The sequence below is a fragment of the Ailuropoda melanoleuca genome, chromosome 2, assembly GCF_002007445.2.
Source record: "Ailuropoda melanoleuca isolate Jingjing chromosome 2, ASM200744v2, whole genome shotgun sequence".
In the NCBI taxonomy this organism is placed as follows: Eukaryota; Metazoa; Chordata; class Mammalia; order Carnivora; family Ursidae; genus Ailuropoda; species Ailuropoda melanoleuca.
This window is the reverse complement of record NC_048219.1, coordinates 88,916,004-88,936,817: the sequence shown is the minus strand read 5'-3', so window position 1 is coordinate 88,936,817 and position 20,814 is coordinate 88,916,004. Positions and strand designations below refer to the sequence as shown.

Sequence of the window (20,814 nt, the reverse complement as noted above, 5' to 3'; positions counted from 1 at the left end):
ACTTCTCTATGAGATGGTTCCAGTTGGGCTTCAGTTTAGTTAGGTACTGGTTTCAGCTGGTTCCACGTGGAAGTCTCGTGGCCAGAGGTCACTAGAGCAGAGATGTGGAGAACATCACATTAAACCAATGCGGAGGAATCCTCACATGGGAGTCTTAGAATTGGCAGCTGTGCTAGGAACTGAAGTGGTTGTCCTGTGCCCAAAAAAGACAACTTTGTATGAGGACAGGAATAAAGGGAGGGCATCGAGTTTCTGGGTCTTACTGATACAGGAAAGAACATTAGGGTTTGAAGCTGACGGCCAAGAAAGAATTCTTGCGACGTCTTTGGTGCAAAAAGGTAGTTTTATTTCGGCATGGGGACGGGATCTGTGGGCCAAAAGAGCTGCACGGGGGTCATGAGGAGTGGCCCGTTATATACTTGCAAGTTGGGAGGGAGTTAGGGATAGCCTAGGTCTCTAAGGAATTTTGGAGCAAGGTTTCCAGGACCTTGAGGGGGGCTAGCTGCTATTGGGAAAAGGTCATTTGTTACCGTCTGATGAAACCTTAGTCATGGACCCTTCAGATATATATAGGTGGGCCATATGCTTGGGGGGTTTAGAGACAAAGGAAATTTCCAAAGGAATTTTTATATGTTAAAGTAGACTTATAGGATCCTAGGGGAGTGGGGGGACTGGTTTTGGGCCAGGACTGCCTTTTGCTCTTAGCAAAGTATTAACATCGAGGCAGTTGAGTCCTTAGAGGAATGTCACTCTGCCTGTTTCAGAGACTTGTCAGTGGGCTCTATGTAGGTAGTAAGGAAATATAATAAATTTTTCTTCTGCCTTTGTTTCCCACATCATTATTACTGTTCCATCCAGGATACTAATTCCAGCCAAAAGGCGGCTGGCTTTCTCCTCCCTGTAGAATAGCCCCAGGCCAGAGGATTGAAGCCTGAGCAGTCGTCCTGAAAGTGTTCCAATAAGACCATACTCCATGAAAAGCCCCTGAATGGAAAGGAAAGGAAGAGAAAAAGTACTCATCAAGTTTGTGCCACGGCTCAGAGTCCAGATGAGAAGACTAGCCACACGTTCAGGCGCCAGATGATGTGGAAGTGTTGGAGTTCAGAGCCAGCGGCCCAGGAATTCTTGACATCTTTGGTGCAAAAAGATGGTTTTATTAAAGCACAGCAACAGGACCCATGGGCAGAAGGAGCTGCACTGGGGTCACAAGGAATGGCCCATTATATACTTTCTCGTTGGGAGGGCGTTAGGGATATCCTAAGTCTCTAAGGAATTTTGGAAGCATGGTTTCCAGGACCTTGAGGGGGCTAGCTGCTATTGGGAAAATGTCACTTATTACTGTTTAATAAAACCTTAGTCATGAGACCCTTCAGATGTAGTTCAGTGGGACATATGCTTAGAGGATAATTGCTAACCTGTATCTTGGGGTGGGGAGTAGAGACAATGAAGTTTCCAAAGGAATTTTTATGTGTTAAAGTAGACTCACAGGATCCTGGGGGTTGAGCTAAGATTGCTTTTTGCCCTTACAAAGTATTAACATAAGGGCAGCTAAGTTCCTAGAGGAATATGTCACTCTGCCTGTTTCAAGGACTTGTAGGCAGTATGAAATTTAATTTTTTCTTTTGCCTTTATTTCCCACATCAGGAGCTACTTCAAGAAGTAATGGTCTCTCCTCCTGGGTGAGAAAGAGTTATCCCCCTTTGCTTCTAGTAAATAAAGGGTTTTATAGGTTTTTAAAAATGAACTAACCGTTTAGGGAGGAGCTTACCCTTTAACTTTGGGTGTATCACTTAGATGGGGCAGTTGGTTTTTCCAGTGTCCTGCCCAGAGTTGTGGAATTACCTACAGGGAGGGAGCAGGTTAGACGGTGAAGGATGGACAGTAAAGTACCCCAAGCTAAGAAGGAACTTTGAAACCAGGAAACAAAGCAGGCCACTGCCTATGGTTTACATAGAAATGTACTCCGGTAACTTACTGACAGAGGGATTCAGGTGGAGGACAGGCCCCAGCAGCTGCTTAGTTACTCTCCATGAAGTCCAGACCTTAGTCCACAGGTTTTCTAGAGTGGGGGAACACACAGGAGCCACTGTAGTGAGATCAGAAGGTTTGCACGTACCTCAGAGGGCTTGCATGCACCTTATTTGACAGCTGACCTTTAATAAGATCTTGTGGCACCGCCTGTGCTTCAGGAAGGGGAGAAACTGTTACCTCTAACAGATCCGTGGGAGGCCAGAATTATCCCTCTCCACCCATCCTGGCCTTGGCAGGCCTTTCTCAGGTAGGTACGTTAATCTCCAAGGGACCTGGGACCTGAAGCCCCAAGAGAGGTTACTGAGCAAACGTGAACAAGATGAAGGGCCGAAGTTAGGGTCAGTGTTGTCAGCACAACACTCCTACAGAACAATTTCAAGAATGTCCACCCGATGTGGCTTTTATAGCCAGAGGGAGTGGGGTCTTAATGACTCTATGACCTGCTGACTTAAGAGTCAGTCTAAAAACCAGAATGGCTTTACTTAAGTCAACTTCCCGCCTGAGCCTCCATTCCCTGCTTGCTCAGTTATGTAGAGGTCAGGCTGAGGATTAGCTTGGGGTCAACGCAGGTGGGGTTCTTGCTGGTCTAGGCGGTCCTTATTGCTTGAGGGGGTAGTTTTGGTTCCCTAGGCAGGATACTTTGCCTGGAGGGCTTTTGCCTGAGTTAAAGAGATGAACTTAACTAGAAAGCTTGAGGTCAAAACAGAGGTAGTTGAGAGGCCTCCTGGAGCCAAGTCTCATTCATTTTCCTGGTTTGCAGTTTGACTGTCTGGTGATGTCATTACGTGTGAACCTTCTGAGAGCCTAACTGCAACAGGCAAGACAGTCCACACATGAGCTATTGTGGTGATTTCTATGAAATTTCTGTAAGGTTGTCCAGCTCAGTTTGCAGGGCTTCAGGAAGAGCAATTTAGTTCTTAGTGATTCCAGGTCAGAAGGGTGGGAGAAAATTGGAAATGTTAGTTTGGAGAGTCATAATCAGATACTTGAGGAAACTAGAGGAATGTAAGGTCCGGGTCAGTTTGTGGATAGAGAACTTCAAAGATAGCAAACAACGCTGGGATCTGATACCCACAAAGGTGTGCTATTGAAACATACTTTTTCTCCCTCCAGTCATCCATTTGTATCAGAGATCTATCACAGGAAGACTAATCTGTTTGCAAAATAAATCTAGTTTCGTTAAACAGGGCCTGATTATTTACATAAGTACCACAGGAATAGTGACTGGCCACATGGGTTTTTTGGGGTTTTCTTTTTTTGTTTTTTTTAAGATTTTATTTATTTATTTGACAAAGAGAGCGAGAGCACAAGCAGGGGGAGCAGCAGACTCCCCACCGAGCAGGGGGCTGGATCCTAGGACCCTGGGGTCATGACCTGAGCTGAAGGCAGACATTTCACCAACTGAACCACCCAGGTGCCCCTTGGGTTTGCTTTTTTTCTTCTTTTTTAGATTTTATTTATTTGAGAGAGAAAGTGCACGCACACAGGGAGAGGGAGAAGCAGACTCCCTGGTGAGCAGGGAGCCCGATGCAGGGGTCGATCCCAGAACCCTGGGATCATGACCTGAGCCAAAGGCAGACGCCCAACCAGCTGAGCCACCCAGGCGCCCCTCAGATTGGACTTTCAAAAGCCACTCAAGGCCAGAAGCCAAGCCAAGGACTGACCATCCTTGCCTGCAATACCTATGAATTTGAGTGGATTCCTCTCGTCTCAGGGCCCCCAAAATATTCTGAACTTCCTCAGGCTGCCAGTAAGTGACCATCTTTACCCACTATAATGCCAGGAACCTAGTAAGCAAGATACCAGGCAGTTTTCTGAGGGGGCTTTACTGGTCGCATAAAGTCAGCCCTAGTTCCTTGAGGCTGTTGTGTCATACCTGTGTCTGTTACAATGAACAGATTATTTGCAAATATATTACTATGAAAATAAGAATACTCAATAAGCATTTCTGAACTCTGATGAGATCAGGTTAAGGAGAAAGATAAATATTTCAGTTCTGTTTATCTTCATCAGTTCATTTTGTCCCTTGTAACTGATTCTTGTTTTGCTTGATCTTGGCAGTTTTGTGAATTGTTTTCCACTAAAGTCATGGAAATTCTTACCCAGTTCAGTGGTATGATCTTGAAGTTATCCTGTGCTTATCAGAGTCCTTCTCTTGAATCTCAGAAGACAAAGCACTTTTGTAAAATCATCAGTAAAACTGTAAATGACAAAAAGACTTAAAAATGACCGTGGTTAAAGATCTGGTGAGAGTTCATTCTAATGCAGATGACAAGGAAATGCGGTTATTTCTGTGGCACAGATTTTAAGCCAACTAGAATTCTTTTTTTTTTTTATTATTATATTATGTTAGTCACCATACAGTACATCCCCGGATTCCGATGCAAAGTTCGATGCTTCATTAGTTGCGTATAACACCCAGTGCACCATGCAATACGTGCCCTCCTTACTACCCATCACCAGTCTATCCCATTCCCCCACCCCCCTCCCCTCTGAAGTCTTCAGTTTGCTTCTCATAGTCCATAGTCTCTCATGTTTCATTCCCCCTTCTGATTACCCCCCCTTTCTTTATCCCTTTCTTCCCCTACTGTTCATCCTAGTTCTTATGTTCCATAGATGAGAGAAACCATATGATAATTGTCTTTCTCTGCTTGACTTATTTCACTTAGCATTATCTCCTCCAGTGCCATCCATGTTGCAGCAAATGTTGAGAATTCATTCTTTCTGATCTGAATAATATTCCATTGTATATATGGACCACAGCTTCTTAATCCAGTCATCTGTTGAAGGGCATCTCGGCTCCTTCTAGAATTCTGACTGATACTATACCAGGACGTGGTCGCAGACCTCTAGGAATTTCACACAATTTAAATAGTTCATTATCTTTCCTTTAAAAGATGTTCTAGGGAACATGCTGGGAAATCCTGAAGTTATTAGTCTGAATTCAAAAAGACTTGACTTAGACTTTGGTTAGGGGAAGTTTGTCAAGTATCAAATATTTAGAACACCTTCTTAATTAGATCACTGTGAAATAGCAGTTATTCCTTTAAACAAAGTGATGGTTAAAAGATGTTGGAGGCAAACCAGAAGAGTACTTAATTGTTAAAACATAAAACACTTAGATCTGTGAATAGAGAAGACTTCGTTTCTTAATTAATCAAAGACCTGCAAAAGACAACACGGAGCACAGGAAATGATGTTGGTAAGATACAAAATCTTTGCTTTCTAGGCAGACTGCTTAGAAGGTTAAAAAAAAAAATCCACAATCTCTTATCAAGAGCAGACTAATAGTCTTAAAACTGTGTCCTTCTAATAGATGAAAGGTGGTTAAATTTTAACTTTGTACAGGCATTCTGTTAAAACTTAGTTAAAAAATCATTTTATAATAGGGGCACCTGGCGGGCTCAGTTGGTAGAGCGTGCGACTCTTGATCTCGGGGGTGTGAGTTAGAGCCCCATGTTGGGTGTAGAGATTGCTTAAAAATTAAATCTTTAAAAAAAAAAACCCTCAATAATTTCATTCAGTTCTAGCCACCTTGACCACACAAAGTGAGATTCTCCTTACATAGTTTGTCCTTTATTCTGCCCTTTTCATTCTGAAACAACTAGTTACTCTACTTTAGGACAAATTTACTTTTTTTTTCCTTAACAAAAATACATTTCCATACCTCATACATTTTCTTACTAAAACTACATCCTACTTGTTCTGGATAGAGTTGTTTCCCTTATTACTTCTAGTATGTTTAATGACATATTCAAATTCTTAACCCATAGAAACTTAACTTCTAGTGAAAATGAAGAAGCAAGCAATTAGGAACTGTGTCATGCCAGCATTGTGAAGATTGGCAAATCTGTGAACATTTTTATAATTTCTAGAAGCATACACCTCGTCATAGTACAGGTTTTCAGTGTGGCGCAAGACACGTTCACTAACAGACCCAAATATGTTTAGCTCCTCTGTAATAAGAGGCCACAAGCAGGTAAACTTAGGCTTAATATTTAGCAATTAATGTTTCAGTATTTTATCTTATTTGGAAATGATCTAGATATTTAATGAATATCCATCACTTAGCAAAATTCTAAGAATGTAAGTTACAAAAAGAGATTTAAGAAACTATTTTTAGGTAGACATAAAATCTAATTGTTCATTTATAAATGTTTAGCTTACATCCATTTAATTCATTTGTTCTTAGCAATGTTTACTCACGAGAGTTTCATCATCTTATTTTTCTTGCTAACAAATTTTTATAACAGATGACATGAGCTCATTTGACTAGTAAACCAGGTAGAAAAAGTTGTTATGTCTGCATTTAGTGCTGACTCTGAAAGTGTGTCTGTTTTTCTCGGTTAATGCTTGTCCTTTTAGTAAACGAATAGTATTTCTGTTAACCAAAGATTACCCAAGTTTATGTGAATTCGAAAAACATTTGGGTTAGTCTCTTTATTTCTGAGTTTGAGGAATACTTAATTTATATAAGCACTTTTCTTTTTTAAAGCCAATTAAGTAGAGCTCTTGTTACAGAATAGTTTTGGCAGTGCCACCAGAGGTAGAAAAATACCACACATCTAGAGCACCCGTGTACAGACATACATAAACAGACAGACGGATGTGAACAGAAATCTTATACTCAGTAGTTTATAAAAGAACAGTTGAATCCAAACCGTGTTTCAGGGGGCGCCTGGGCGGCTCAGTCGTTGAGCGTCTGCCTTCGGCTCAGGGCGTGATCCCGGGGTCCTGGGATCGAGCCCCACATCGGGCTCCCTGATCCGCTGGGAGCCTGCTTCTCCCTCTCCCACTCCCCCTGCTTGTGTTCCCTCTCTCGCTGTCTCTCTGTCTCTGTCAAATAAATAAATAAATAAAATCTTTTAAAAAAACAAATTATGTTTCAGGCAGATGGAATAAGTTAGGGCCAACCCGCTCAGCTAAAGCTTCCTACGAGTATTTGTGTAGAACACTTTTAAGAGTTTTTCATTTGCCCCAAATAGCTCTTTTTTTCTTTGCAGCCTCAGAGAGTTGCTTGGGGTCTCTGGATCCCTGGAGACCCCAGTAGAGGGAAGCAGCCTGAAGCTCAAGTGGCTGTAGGGGGCTGAGGGGCTGAAGTGCAAAGGGAAAATCTGGCAGGGTGGAGAAGGTTCAGAGGAGGTAGGAGTTTGATGTGGGGGACGTAGCAAGGATTCAGGGAACTGAATGGGGGATGAAGGTGACAACGGGAAGGACAGAAGCAGTAGGAAGGAAGAGGTCCCAGAGGATCCAATCTAGGGAGATCTTAAGTTTCCCAAAGAAGCCAGTTAAGTTCCAAATTATACTTCGCTAAATCATGGAAACGAGGAGGTGGACAGAGCTGGTGGAGCATGTAGTCAGCGGGGGTTCAAGAAGGGGATTTCAGTCAATTGAGAAGTCCCCATGGGAGGAGCAAGGATCAAACAGAACAGAGAGGCCTTTAAAAACAACAACAACAACAACTCCTGGAACACCGGGGTGGCTCAGTAGGTTAAGTGTCCGACTTCAGCTCAGGTCATGATCTCAGGCTCGTGAGATGAGACAGAGCCGTACATCGGGCTTCCCACTGAGTGTGGAGCCTGCTTAAGATTCTCCCTCTGCCATTCCTCTCATCTCCTCTCCCCTCTCTCTCTCTCAGCCACATTTTGACCATAGAGCTTTTTAAAAAATTCCTTTCAAATATCTTCGTAGGTTTCGTCTGAAACAGGAAATTTTCCTGACATTATTCCTTTTTAAAATATTTTTTCCTGTGTTTTTTAAATCAAAGGCATACCTGTCAAGTGACTAAAAACTAAAACCAGTAAGCCTTTTATGGCTTAACCACAGACACAAAAAGTGTCTCCAAAGAGTGGCAAAAGATGCCCCCCTCTCAAGATCCAGAGCCACTCCCAAAGGTAACCAAAAGGAAGAAAGACCTATACAGCGCCTGAGAGCTGGCAAAAGTTGGCAGGACATAAGCCACAAATGGGGTGAAGTTCACATTTCTGTCTGGCCACATTTTGGGCCCAACCTGACAGTTGGGCCACCTGCACACGTAAGAACCAACGACCCGTGTGCCCCGGCAGGCAGGAATACAGCCCCGGTTCTCAGAACACAAAACAAGACAGAGGGAAAGGATAGCCAGTAGTTACTTGAAGACAAATCCAGGAGCCACAGTTCAAAGAATTAATTCTTACCACGTGTTTTTCTCCTGCAAAGCTGGATTTGGAAAAGGTGGAACAAGATAAAATTTTACCTTCCTCTTCGTCCAGGCAGTACAGACGGAGATCCAGGAGAGCCGACTTTGGTAAGAATTCTTACCCTTGGCTGGCTTTCACCTGTTTTCCCAGGATCCCATCAGTAGGCTGTGGAGCAAGTGGTGTGTCAGCGGGTACGTTCTGGGTCACCAGAAACTGTAGGGGAGGAAGAATAATTGCAAGTGCTTGGTGGAGACCCTGTAATAAAAGGCAGATTAATAAGAAGAATCAACAAGTTTATTAACATGCATACCTCATATATACATGGGAGATAACCAGGGGAAAGGAGTAACTGCTCCTGTCCATTGCTTTCTTCGCTTCCCTTGGGTCTGGTAGGAGTAAACACCACAGTCGGGCCAGCTGTTGTGACTTAAAGGGGCACATCTGAAAAAGTTGGAAAACTTCTTTCCAAGTCTGCGTAGCCTTACTGCTTTTGCACTAACTGAAGAGTTCAGCTCCTTGTCAGTGTTTCTCCTGCTCCGAATCACTTGGACCCTTTGGTGTAGAGCCTGAGAATCTGTTTTTAACAAGCTTTCAGACTGTGGATGCAGCTAGGCCTGGAATTAGGGAACCACTGATTTCTGTGATGATGTTAACCAACTGGAAGTTGAAAGTTCTTTAAACTGGGTTTATCTTCACATTGCAAAAGCCAGTCTTACTGAACTCATCTTTGGCTTTATCTCCCTTTAAATGGGGGTGATAACATCCACCTTTATCTGCCATTTCAGGTGATGCTATATTGCCCAATTAGTCTCTTAAATTAGACTTCTGCATTTAAAACAAAAACGAAAACTTGCAATACCTGCCTTTCTGAGAATGTAAGAAGTAGGTCAGTCTTTCCAATAAACACTCAGAAAGTAATGGTCTCCCTTCCCTAAGGAATGTCCATTTTTTTAGGGACCAGTTGGTGTTTTTCTGTAAGATCCCCAAAGGAATCCATGATCTGAAAATGTCAGGAACCACTAGTTTAAAGAGTTACAAATGTGGATAGTTATTGATATAAATATGTTAATTAGCTAAATCAAACCAGGATAAAATAGAATCTGAGAGTTGGGTCCTGGAAGGTTATTTAGCCTGGGATATAAGGATGGACCATCAGAATCATTTGGGGAGGGTTCTTAGTCATCATTACTGCTTCCTCCTTCCTCTCTTGAGATTACTAGCTTTCCTCCTCACGCAGATATTTACCGAGCATCTGCCCTGTGTCAGACACTATGCTAGGCCCTGGGGTATAGCGGTGAAGAAAGCAGCTAGGATACCCGCCCTTGTGGAGCTCACAACCCAGCACTCTTATTAAGCCACTGCTTTGGAGAGGACAGTGGGCTCCCTTGTTTTGGAATGGAAGGAAGGTTGGGACCCACTACTATAGTCTAACTTTTTCTCTGTCTTCTCTCACTTTCCATATTAGCCCTTATGACCGTTCATCCAGACTTCACTTGAACCCCTCCAGTCAGTCATAGGGTGCTTGGGACAAAGGGGCTTTTTCCATTTTGGACAGCTCTAATTATTAGTGATTTCTTCCTTAGACTGCATTGAGCTACAGTCACTCTTGTGCCTTTCACCCATTTGTTGAGGTCTACCACCTAGGAACACACACGATAAGCATCCTTTCACGTCCTTTTCTGTGTAGGAGTTCGATACATCGCATCTCCCTCCTGTGCCTGACAGTTCTTGTTGCTAGGCTTCTCTCCTCTGTTTTTTCAGATATTTCTCCCGGAGGTTATTTCAGTCTCCTGTACAAGCCTCATTGCTTTTTCCAGGACATATTCCAGCTTCTCAGAATTCTTAGTGTGTGCTTCCCAGAACTAAGCCTGAAACCAATTCTGTCCTTGCAGTGTGGAAGAAGACATTAGCACTAGGTAGGTAGCCATGTCGCACTCCCCACTAACAGTCAACTAACACCCTGTGTCTTTCGTGTGAACTATTGGTCTCCCCTCTTCTGCACCCACGTGGCCAATTTGGTGAACCTTACTGAGAAGTTTATGTATATACCTAATATGTTCTTCACTTTTAGTGTCAGCCTGTAAAGACCTTTTTGGCTTCTTATTTGCAAATCTAGTATTTATTCCTTCAGTAACCATCTGTTGAGCATCTGTGCTGCCCTGAGTACTAGACTAGGCCAGAGTACACACACAGGGTCCCTGACCTCATGGAGCCTATACAGATATTTCTTAATTTACTCATTATCTTTTAGTCATCCAAACTTGTCCTTAGGATAGTTTGGGGATTGTGATGGGTTTTGTTTGTTTGTTTGTTTTTTCTTAAGATTTTAATTATTCGTGAGAGAGAGAAAGCACAAGTGGCCGGTGAGGAGGGGCCAAGAAAGAGGGAGAAGCAGGCTCCCACAGGGAGCCTGATGTGGGGGGACTTGATCCCAGGACCCTGAGATCATGACCTGAGCTGAAGGCAGACCTTAACCGATTGAGCCAACCAGGTGCCCCGGGATTATTACGGTTTTTTACAAAATGACCTCAAGTAGGCCCTTAATGTTGCCTGGCAAGCATTTTTCATTTTCCATGTCTGTTCACACTCCTGCGCTTCTAGATGGCTGTATCCCACCTTCTTCTCAAGCCTTGCTTTCAGTTGATCTCGGCTCCTGTTCCCCTAAGAGAAAATAAAAGCAATCAGAACAAAACTTCCGAGCTCCCACTGCCTCATTTATCCGCTCCCTGCTTCTGTGCCTGGTGTTTTGCTTTTTCCTGTTACTGATGAACTGCCCACCCTCTTCCGGGGAGCCAAGCCTTGTCTCTGTGCACTGGGTTCCCTCCCCTCTGGCCTACTTAAAGACCTCCGGCTGTGCTGGGTCTTTCTCATCAGTGCGGAGACAGGCCACAACTCTCTTCCACTTTCTCTCTTCCCAGTGGCTCTTGAACGCACTCTAGTCAGAATCTTATCTCTCCATTGAAGCTACTCTTGTCAAGGGCACAGTGACCTTCATGATGCTAACCAGTGACCTCTCAGCTTTTGGCACAGCCAGTGTCTGCTTTCCCCTTGAACTTGGCTTGGAAGACAGTACACTCCCCTACTTCACTGGTCCTTACCTGTCTATGTCTTTTGCCGGTTCCTCATTGTCCTCAAACTCTTAGGGTACCCCACATCTCAGCCCTCCGGGACTCCTTTCTTCTCTATACTTTGTTGATAATCCCATTCAGTCACATGGCTTTGGACACCATCCAAAAGCTGACAGCTTCCTACTTTAATGTTGAAGTCTAGTGTGTGTGTTCCAATTCGGTTCCACAATTTAAAGCTGTATGATCCTGGGCAAGTTACTTTACCTTTCCTTGCCTCCGGTTCTTCATGGTAGGTACTTCACTGTTTGTTGAAAGAATGGATGAAATAAAAATAAAACTACTTTTGGGGCGCCTGGGTGGCTCAGTCGTTAAGCATCTGCCTTTGGCTCAGGGCGTGATCCTGGGGTCCTGGGATCGAGCCCCACATCGGGCTCCTCTGCTGGGAGCCTGCTTCCCCCTCTCCCACTCCCTCTGCTTGTGTTCCCTCTCTCACTGGCTGTCTCTCTCTCTGTCAAATAAATAAAAAAAAATCTTTAAAAAAATAAAAATAAAACTTAACCAAGAAAAACAGTAGAGTTCACAAGTTTCTTTATAGAACCTCCAATAGAGAAAAATAGGAATTACTGTTTTATAAATGAAGGGGGAAAATTAATAACTTGTATTAACTAATTTCATTCTCTTTATCCTTTCACACAGCTGAATATCTTTAACAGTGTGGTCTGGCCTCTCCCCTAACAGCTCTATGGAAGTTTCTTCACTTAAGCTACGTGACTTAAATACCAAATTTGGAGGGCATTTTTTGGCCCTTACAGGACTAGACCTCACTGTTGATCTCATTCTCCTTGGAACTTCTCTCTTGGCTCTCACAGACCTCTCTGACCAGTCTCTCTCTCCTCCCTCCTCCTTAAATATCAGTGTTTTCCAGGGTTCCTTTCCCACATGGTTTATGGTTCTTGCCTGAAACTTAACCATCTCTGAATAGGGGGGGACTTGGAGGTTCGCCTTGTTACACATACTTGCTTTCACCCATTACTTCCTGTTCCTCTTAGAAACTCCCATTCCTTTGAGGTTTCTACCATCTGATGTCATCACCCTCATCTTCTCTTTGTTACTGGCATCTGCCAGCCTCTCCCTCACATGCAGAGCGTTTCAGCGCCTGAATCCCCACCGTTGTCCGCCTCTCCTCAGTTCACTTAGCTTCCTGTCAGCTGTGAACTCTCTTCGCCCAGCCCCAGCCGCATACTGCCAGCACATCCTGGGCCTTGTCTGCAGCAAGTGAACAACGTCCCCAGTCACACAGTTAGACACTGTTTCCTCACCACCGTTGTCTTCCAGCTTGCTTGTTTAGGGCCCACAAAAGCAATTCTTTCACCTCATTTGTCTGAACCTCTCTGGCCTACTCATCTAGGAAAGCCCCAGCCCTGATGAGCTGGTGATCGTGGTTTTGTGGTGTTTCCGTGGTCTTCTAGCTCATCTTTCTCATCCCCATCAGTCCCTCCTTTCATCTAGCTGGCACAGTGATTCAGAGTGCAAGTCCGGCCGTGTCACTCCTCTGCTGTGGTCACTGTTACCCCATGTTGTGAAAGGCCAGTGCCTCTTGGATTTGAACATGACTGTGAGGCACCTGAGAGTCTTGTTAAAATGCAGGCTGTGCTTCAGTAGGTCAGGGGTAGAGCCGAAGAGTCTGCATTTCTAACAAACTTACTTTACCATCTTTATTCTTCTCATTTTTATGAGGTAACCTCAAGGTTTGGCAGTCTAGATCAGAAATTTTGAACTCCTCAGTAAAAAATTAGAAGGGTTTGTTGCTCGTCTTACCCTGAATTTCCAGCGTCAGAGTTGGACACGTCGCAGAGGTCGTTGAGGTTTATCTCCTCACTGTATGGGTAAAGTGTGGAGGACAGAACAAGTTCTAGGCCAAGAACTTAATTTTCCCAATTCCTGTGATGCTGGCCCTCAGTTTTAACTCTGTCTGACTCCCTTAGTTTTCTCAGCAACCACTAGAGCGCGTATAGTGTGTGCGTGTGCAGAGTATGCCACTTGTTGAGCGTGCAAAGTCTGAAAGACAGGGCACTGCCCCCCAGCATGCTCATGGCCTAAATAAAAGCCATTCTCCCCACTTCTCCCATATCTTCTCATCTCATATCTTTCTCAAACTTTGTAAATATAAATTCAGGAACAATAAAAGAAACTTAGTGTTATGCACAGCAAATCATGATGAGTCAAGAAAGAAAGCAGAGTTTGGGGAATTAAATCTTAACATCGATGTGTAAGGATGAACACGCCCTACCTTCAGAACAATAGCTTTCAGGGGCGCCTGGGGGGCGCAGTCGTTGAGCGTCTGCCTTGGGCTCAGGGCGTGATCTCAGCGATCTGGGATCATCGGAGCCCCACATCAGGCTTCTCCGCTGGGAGCCTACTTCTTCCTCTCCCACTCCCCCTGCTTGTGTTCCCTCTCTCGCTGGCTGTCTCTCTCTGTCAAATAAATAAATAAAATCTTTAAAAATAATAATAATAATAATAGCTTTCAGTCTTGGCTTTGAAGTGACCTGCATTTTGACTCACAAGCCACTAACTGAAAAAGCCTGTCTAAACAAGTGTACTAGGTGTTGCCCAGGGTATATGTGAAGCATTCTGTTTCTTTTATAGTCTGATTACAACACACTGATTTCACAAACCTTAATGCTTCTAACCCTGAGTTTGGGGCCTTAGAGTCCTAGTCACACAGAATATTGGACCGAACTGGACGTGATTTTGATTCAGTATGGTAACTTCTCTTCTGCTGAGGCTAAACTCACTTCTTTTTTTTTTTTTTTTAAAGATTTTATTTATTTATTCAACAGAGATAGAGACAGCTAGCAAGAGAGGGAACACAAGCAGGGGGAGTGGGAGAGGAAGAAGCAGGCTCTCAGCAGAGGAGCCTGATGTGGGGCTGGATCCCATGATGCTGGGATCACGCCCTGAGCTGAAGGCAGATGCTTAACCGCTGTGCCACCCAGGCACCCCTAAACTCACTTCTGCAAAGAAAACCTCCCTACTGCTACACTGTCCATTTTCTTTAAATCCCATTTAAGTCGTACTTATTCCAAGAAGACTTTCTGTCTCTACCTTATTTACTATTTCATTTCGTATACCCTCAGCATTTATGTACTATATTTCCTGATTGCCATGTGTAAGTACTTGGTTTTGATTTCATTTACGTTTGCTCTGTCCCCCGTCGTCCATTAGCCTGTGGTTCTCGCAAGGTACAGATGCTTAGCTCTCTCAGGGCCTCTTTCTCATGCCTGTTTTCTCATGTGCCCATCCCCCTCATTTCCCTACAGATGGGAAGCCTGTAAAAGAAGATCACATGCCACAGGCCCAGCTCTTTCCCAGAAGCCTCGAGGAAGGTCTGGGGTTTGAATATGCTATGTTCCATAATCATGTTGAAAATAGAACAGTTTGCATATTTCAAGGAGGTCCTTACCTGCAAGGAGCATCTGGGTAAGAATGATAGCATCCCACTGATCAGTAGAAATGTTGATCTGAAAGATTGCTAGCTTATAGTATCCATACATATCCATAGACTACAATAAAGGCACTGAAGGGGCAATGTAGGTACATATTTATTGATGTGGAGAAATGTTTATAAATATTAAATCACAAAAGCATGGGACAGGGCAATGGAGTATAATTTGAGAGAGTACCATGAACATGTTAGCAGTGATTTGTCACTGGATGGTGGGATTATAGGCCTTCCAATTTTTAATTTATTTTTCTTTCTGTTTATCTGCATTTCCTACATTTTTAAACAGTGATATGTACAGTTAAATAAAAACATATAGATTTCTTAAATTATTTTTTAGCTTTCTGCTTGCTTCGGATCTGATTACCATTAAGTTCTGGTATATTATCAATACTATTATGCTATGAATATAATAAAGCTGGGGACGTGGATATTATTTGAGTTCATTGAACATGGACCAAGTGGACCTTTCATAAGTAAATTACCTGGAGATGTGCTTGGATAATTTCTCTCCAGGGGCTCTGTTTTTAGACCTTCTGAAAACATTTTTCTTCTCTGTTGTGACTAGATTCCTTCACGGAGGTGCCATTGCAACCATGATGGATTCTACTCTTGGTGTGTGTGCACTTACAGCTGGGGGAGTTGCCATGACTGCCAATCTCAACATCAATTTTAGGAGGTAAATTCCTGGGTATTCTCTGCTGCTTAGGTGTCATGGATCAGGCTCCCCAGCAGCAGACCGAGACAAAGATTCGTGTGCAAATGATAAAGGAAGTGCTCTCAGGGGAAACTAGCAAGGAGTCGGAGGAGCAGAATAGGGAAAGGGAAGAAGCCCCCAGGCTTGGGCTCTCAGAGTCCTGCAAAGGGCAACTTCAGCCTGGTCACCCAAGGAGCTCTGGAGGGAAATGTGTGCCCGTGAAATGTTCCTGCCTTAAGCAAGGGAGCTCTCTCACACAGTAGTCATACGATGAGGGCCATCCTGGGGACCAAAATTCCAGGCCCGTTGGGCTCTCTGTGTTCGAGCAAGGTAGGCTCTAGGCAAAAATAACCAAAAAACCAAAACAAACGTGAGAAAAGGATTGAAGGGGATCTGTGTGGAGCACCAATATCCACTACATAACAAAACAGGAGTTTTTCGTAACTTCGCACAGAAATAAAAGGGCCGGCAGCAAAATGAGTTAGGCATCCATCAGAAATAAAGCTCCACAGGTTCTTAATTCTTCAGTCCTACAGCGATACCCCTACAGTTAACAAAACAGTGGACACCAGCACAGGAACAAAGAAAAGAAAGCGCGATAGTGCAAAACAGAGTTTAAGAACAGTTCAATAGATGCGGTTTCCAGACGAGGTTTGTGGGTTATTACTTCGCACAGTGGGAGGCATTTAAGTTACAAAACATCTCCATTTTATGCCCCCAGAGAGTTGTATGGTTTATGTGGCCATCATCAGGAAGCCATGCCTCCTAGATTGTGGGTTTATTTACTAGAAGATATCCTTAGCCAGGCATTCTACAGAAAAGGACACTTTCCCCTAGCAAATATTAGTTTATTTCAGGGGCCAACAAAAATTTTTCTGTAAATATTTTATGTTTTGGAAGCCATAATGTCTCTGATATAATTACTCAACTCTGCCATTGCAGAAAAAGAGCAGCCGTAGACAGTACATAAATACATAAATGGGTATAGCTGTGTTCTGGTAAAACTTCTTTACAAAAACAGGCAGCTGGCCATTGGGGCCATAGGTTGCCAGTTCCTGGTCTGTTCACCTGGAGGGCCAGTTGGAAAAAATTAGATATGGTCACTTATCTCCTTTTCCCTAGGAGTGTTTGTGTCTGCTCCCTGCCACCCCCCGCCCCCCCAACACACACAGAACGAAAGAATTGGAGGCCAGCTGCTTTAACTTCTCCCTCCCCAGCTGCCAGTAATAGTAACTTCAAAATGAAAATAGCTTAACAGAAATGTAAACAAGAGAGAAATGTATCACACAAAGGAGTCCAAAGGAAGGTGTCCTGGGCTGGTACGGCAAGCTCCCTGGTCCCCAGAGATGCAGGCTCCTTCTAGCTCACCTTTTCAGAGTGCTGAGTGCCAGTCAGAGCCATCACATGTCCTGACAGTGGTACTGACAAAGGGCAGAAGAAGAGCTGTCTTGTCTCTTTAGGAGACTTCCTGGAAGTTCTGCACAACACTTCTATTCACCATCATTAGTGATAAGAGACATTGAGAAAGTGGTTTCTTTACTGATGTCATTATCACCTCAAATGTGTTTAAGGTCAGCAACTAACACAACCACAGACATATTAATAAATCCAAACTTATAAATTTTGCAATATAAATTCTTTCCAATGCTGAAACAGTGACTTACATCATAATCAAATTTTACTAAGTACTTCAGTAAATAAAATAGTAAGCCTAATACAGTGTTTTTTCCCAGATGCCTCAAACACAAAATTATCTCAGTGATCATAAAACTTAATTATTTTGGGGTGCCTGGGTGGCTCAGTCGGTTAAGCAACCGACTCGTGATTTTGACCCAGGTCATGATCTCATGGGTCATGAGATCAAGCCCTGCGTTGGGCTCTGTGCTCAGTGGGGAGTCTGCTTAAAGATTCTCTCCCTCTGCCCCCTTCCACTTGTGTGCTCTCTCTCTAAAATAAATAAATCTTTTTAAAAAAACTTATTATTTCACCTACACTTTCTAAAAAATTTTCATTCTAGGCTTGATTTATTTCTGTAGGATGCCAATATTTATATTTTCCTGAGGTTAGTATACTTGTTCTTACAGTCTCATTAGTTGTCCAGTACTTGTGTCAGACCCTAAAGGAGCCATCTCAGCCCAGCCGAATTTGTAGGTTCTGAGCAGTCATCCTGGAGATTCTTAATGGAATAGGATTTTTCCTTTGAGGGTGATTGGAATACATGCCAGAGTTCATAAAGCCAAGCCCCTGTTGGAGTCAAGATTTCCTTACCACGTCTGAGGGACTTTCAGACCTACAGCCTTTCTTCTAACCTAGCATTTCCCCTTTTTTAGTATCCAAGTCCATTGTGTCTGTAGTTGTATATTTTCTGCTTTGGTTTGCCACTTACCTACAATTAAATGTATCTCCCGTAATTGGTGGAGATTCCATCTCCCAGGAAACAAGGACATGAGACTAGTTTTCTTCCGGAGATACTGAACTGGGCAAGACATTTGCCTTCTTTCCAGCTGGTTCTTTTCTGTAACCAGTCCTTTCTGTTAAGGGTACAATTCCTGCATTTTCTGGAATTGTTTGGGTTCCTGACAGTTTTCTGCCTGCTGGTGTAGGGGAGAGGATTAATGAGGGTTTTTATGGACATTGTGGCAGACTTAATATAAACCCCCGAATGGCATTTGTCGATGGGTGTAAGTCCAACAGTGTGCATAGATGTTCTTTTCTTTTCACCTGTCAGCTCACCTGTACGACACACACTTGGCAGGGACATAAGAGGTAACATCCTGATGGGGATGCTGAGGGTTTTCCAAGTCTTTGCCTACCCCCAGTTCATACAGGCTCTCAAAGCGCCTTTGACTAACACATGGGAGATTCCTTGCTGAATGTAGGTATCCTTTATAGATCTGACCTTACAGCTCGGAAAACTACCAGATTGTTTATGCCATGAGTGTGTAAACATAATCCTTCCAGTGCAGCCTCCCCAAACCTGACCGATACACATCCCTCACTGTGTGTCTGCCGTGGCCTTTCATAGAGTAAAATGCTGTGAGGCAGACATATGTCTGCCTATATGTCAGCTGCTTAAAAAATTCAACTTAATGTGATCATAGCCATCCTTATTTTTGAATTATAGCTATAGATTCATAATTCTTGTGTTAATTTTTCCCTTTTTTCAGAATCATTAGTGTCTCCTGGCTTTCCATAACTTAGTTAACCATGGTTCTTACCCTCTTTCTGTGCTTAAATTGCATTTGGCCTGTGAGGAGTCTCTTTTAGACTGGTTCCTGTCCTTTCAATTCTATCCAGATGGGTTTTTAGGTACTTTTGTCGCCCGAGGGACAGTATAATGTACTGGTTAAGAGGACAGACTTTAGAGCAGGTTCAAATGCCCGTTTTGCCACTTACCAGCTGTACGACCTTGGACAAGTTCCTTAACCTCTCTGTGTTTTAATTTCCTCATCTTTAAAAAGAGGGTAATAATATCCACCATATAGTGTCATTATGAACTGTAAATGAGTGAATGCATATAAAGCACCTAGAACAATATCTGGCCACATAACAAGTGCTCAGTGTTGACTGCTTATTACTATTATTGTTAATGTTGTTATTATCATTACTTTTATTTTGGCAACAGTGAGGTATATCTGTGCCAAGACATAGAGCAGCTACTCTACAAAGATCGCTGATTTCTTTTTACTGGAGAATAGTGCAAAAGACTAGGAAAATATTAGATGTATTGTCATGGTGGGCAGGATAACCTTGCTCCTGGGCCATTTTTGTGTCCCACCTAGAAAGTTTTTAACATTTAATAAGGTAATGAGTTCACAGTGGCATTTTAATTTTTTTTAAAGATTTTATTTATTTATTTGTCAGAGCACACAAGCAGGAAGAGTGGCAGGGAGAAGCAGGCTCCCCACTGAGCAGGGAGCACGATGCGGGACTTGATCCCAGGACCCTGGGATCATGACCTGAGCTGAAGGCAGATGGTTAACGACTGAGCCACCCAGGTGCCCCCACAGTGGTCTTTTAGATTTAGTGGGCTTTGTGCCTTGTATTTTAAAATTTTTTTTGAGTAGCGTGAAATATATTCATATTGTTGTGAAACTGATCTTCAGAACTTTTTTATCTTGCAAAACTGAAACTCTATACCCAATAAACCTTAACTCCCTATTTTCCCATCCTTAAAACCCCTGGCAACCACCATTCTACTTTCTGTTTCTATGAATTTGACTTACCTCATGTAAGTGGAATCATTCAACGTTTTCTCTTTTCATGACTGGCTTATTTCGCTTAGCAAAATGTCCTCAAGTTTTGTCCATGATGTAGCATGTGACAGGATTTTTTCTTTTTCTTTTTTTACCTTAAAGATCGATATGATATCATTTGAATGAATCAGATGAAACTTAGGATAAATTTGTCAAAATCTACCAAAAAAACAAAATGTGATTTTGATAGAAGTTACATTAACTTAAAGATTAACTTGGGAAAAATTGTCATCTTTACATGTAGTCAATGTTTTATATGTTGACTTTGTTTTATACATTTACATAAATACATTTATATATACGCATCTATACATTTATACAGTGTATGTTATTTATACACTGACATTAAACAGATAGTTTTATACTATGAAATTAGACCCTAGAGATGGTTTGTCAACATGATAAAGAATATATTAAAGTTTTTAATATCTTTCCATGTTCCATGTTTTTTAAAAAACACTTTTCTTTGTTCAAATAAAGTTGAAGAATACTACAACCTCCCTTCTCAATTAGAAGAAAAAAGGGGTTAATTTGAAAACAGGGTCAGCAAAGTATTTGGATTACAGTTCAGCTTAACAGGTGTTTGTGTCTTGAGGACATGCTACTTGCCAGGCCCTGTGCTTAGTCCTCGTCCCATCCAACAAACTACCCACATAAATCTGTTCTGTTGCTGTTCACTTGTTACCCACAGTTAGAATACTTACCAAAAACCAGTTTTGCGTGAAATCACACAGATAGAGAGACTACAGCCAGGGTCAGAACCAAAGTCTTCGGACTCTTTGGTGCTCCTCACTACAACACACGGCCTTCGTTCTCTTCTATTAGCTGATGATTAAAGACCAGAATAAAGCACTGGGTGATGTAAGTACAGTTGACCCTTGAACAACACAGCTTTGAGCTGCATCGGTCAATTAATACTTGGATTTTTTTCAATAAATACAGTACTGTAAATGTATTTCCTCGTTCTTTCCCGTTCTCGTATTTTCTTTTTTTTATTATAATAATATTTTTTTATTTTAATGGTTTTTTTATTATGTTATGTTAGTCACCATACAGTACATCCCTGGTTTCTGATGTA

General features: G+C 42.6%; 1 protein-coding gene across 6 annotated transcripts in view; it reads left to right on the top strand.

Annotated features, from left to right (window-relative positions):
* Nucleotides 1-20,814, top strand: part of THEM4 (thioesterase superfamily member 4) — a 63,008-nt gene that overhangs the window by 17,352 nt on the left and 24,842 nt on the right. For 4 of the 6 annotated variants that reach the window (XR_004623431.1, XR_004623430.1, XR_004623429.1 and 1 more), the window contains exons 3-4: nt 14,602-14,761; nt 15,352-15,462. Coding sequence is in view for 3 of the 6 variants with exons in the window: in XM_034654305.1 (XP_034510196.1) it covers nt 14,602-14,761; nt 15,352-15,462 (271 nt within the window). In the remaining 3 variants the exon portion in view is untranslated. Of the gene's footprint in view, nt 1-8,229; nt 8,318-14,601; nt 14,762-15,351; nt 15,463-20,814 lie in introns of all 6 variants that reach the window. The other 2 variants (XM_034654307.1, XM_034654306.1) reach the window with 1 other exon arrangement.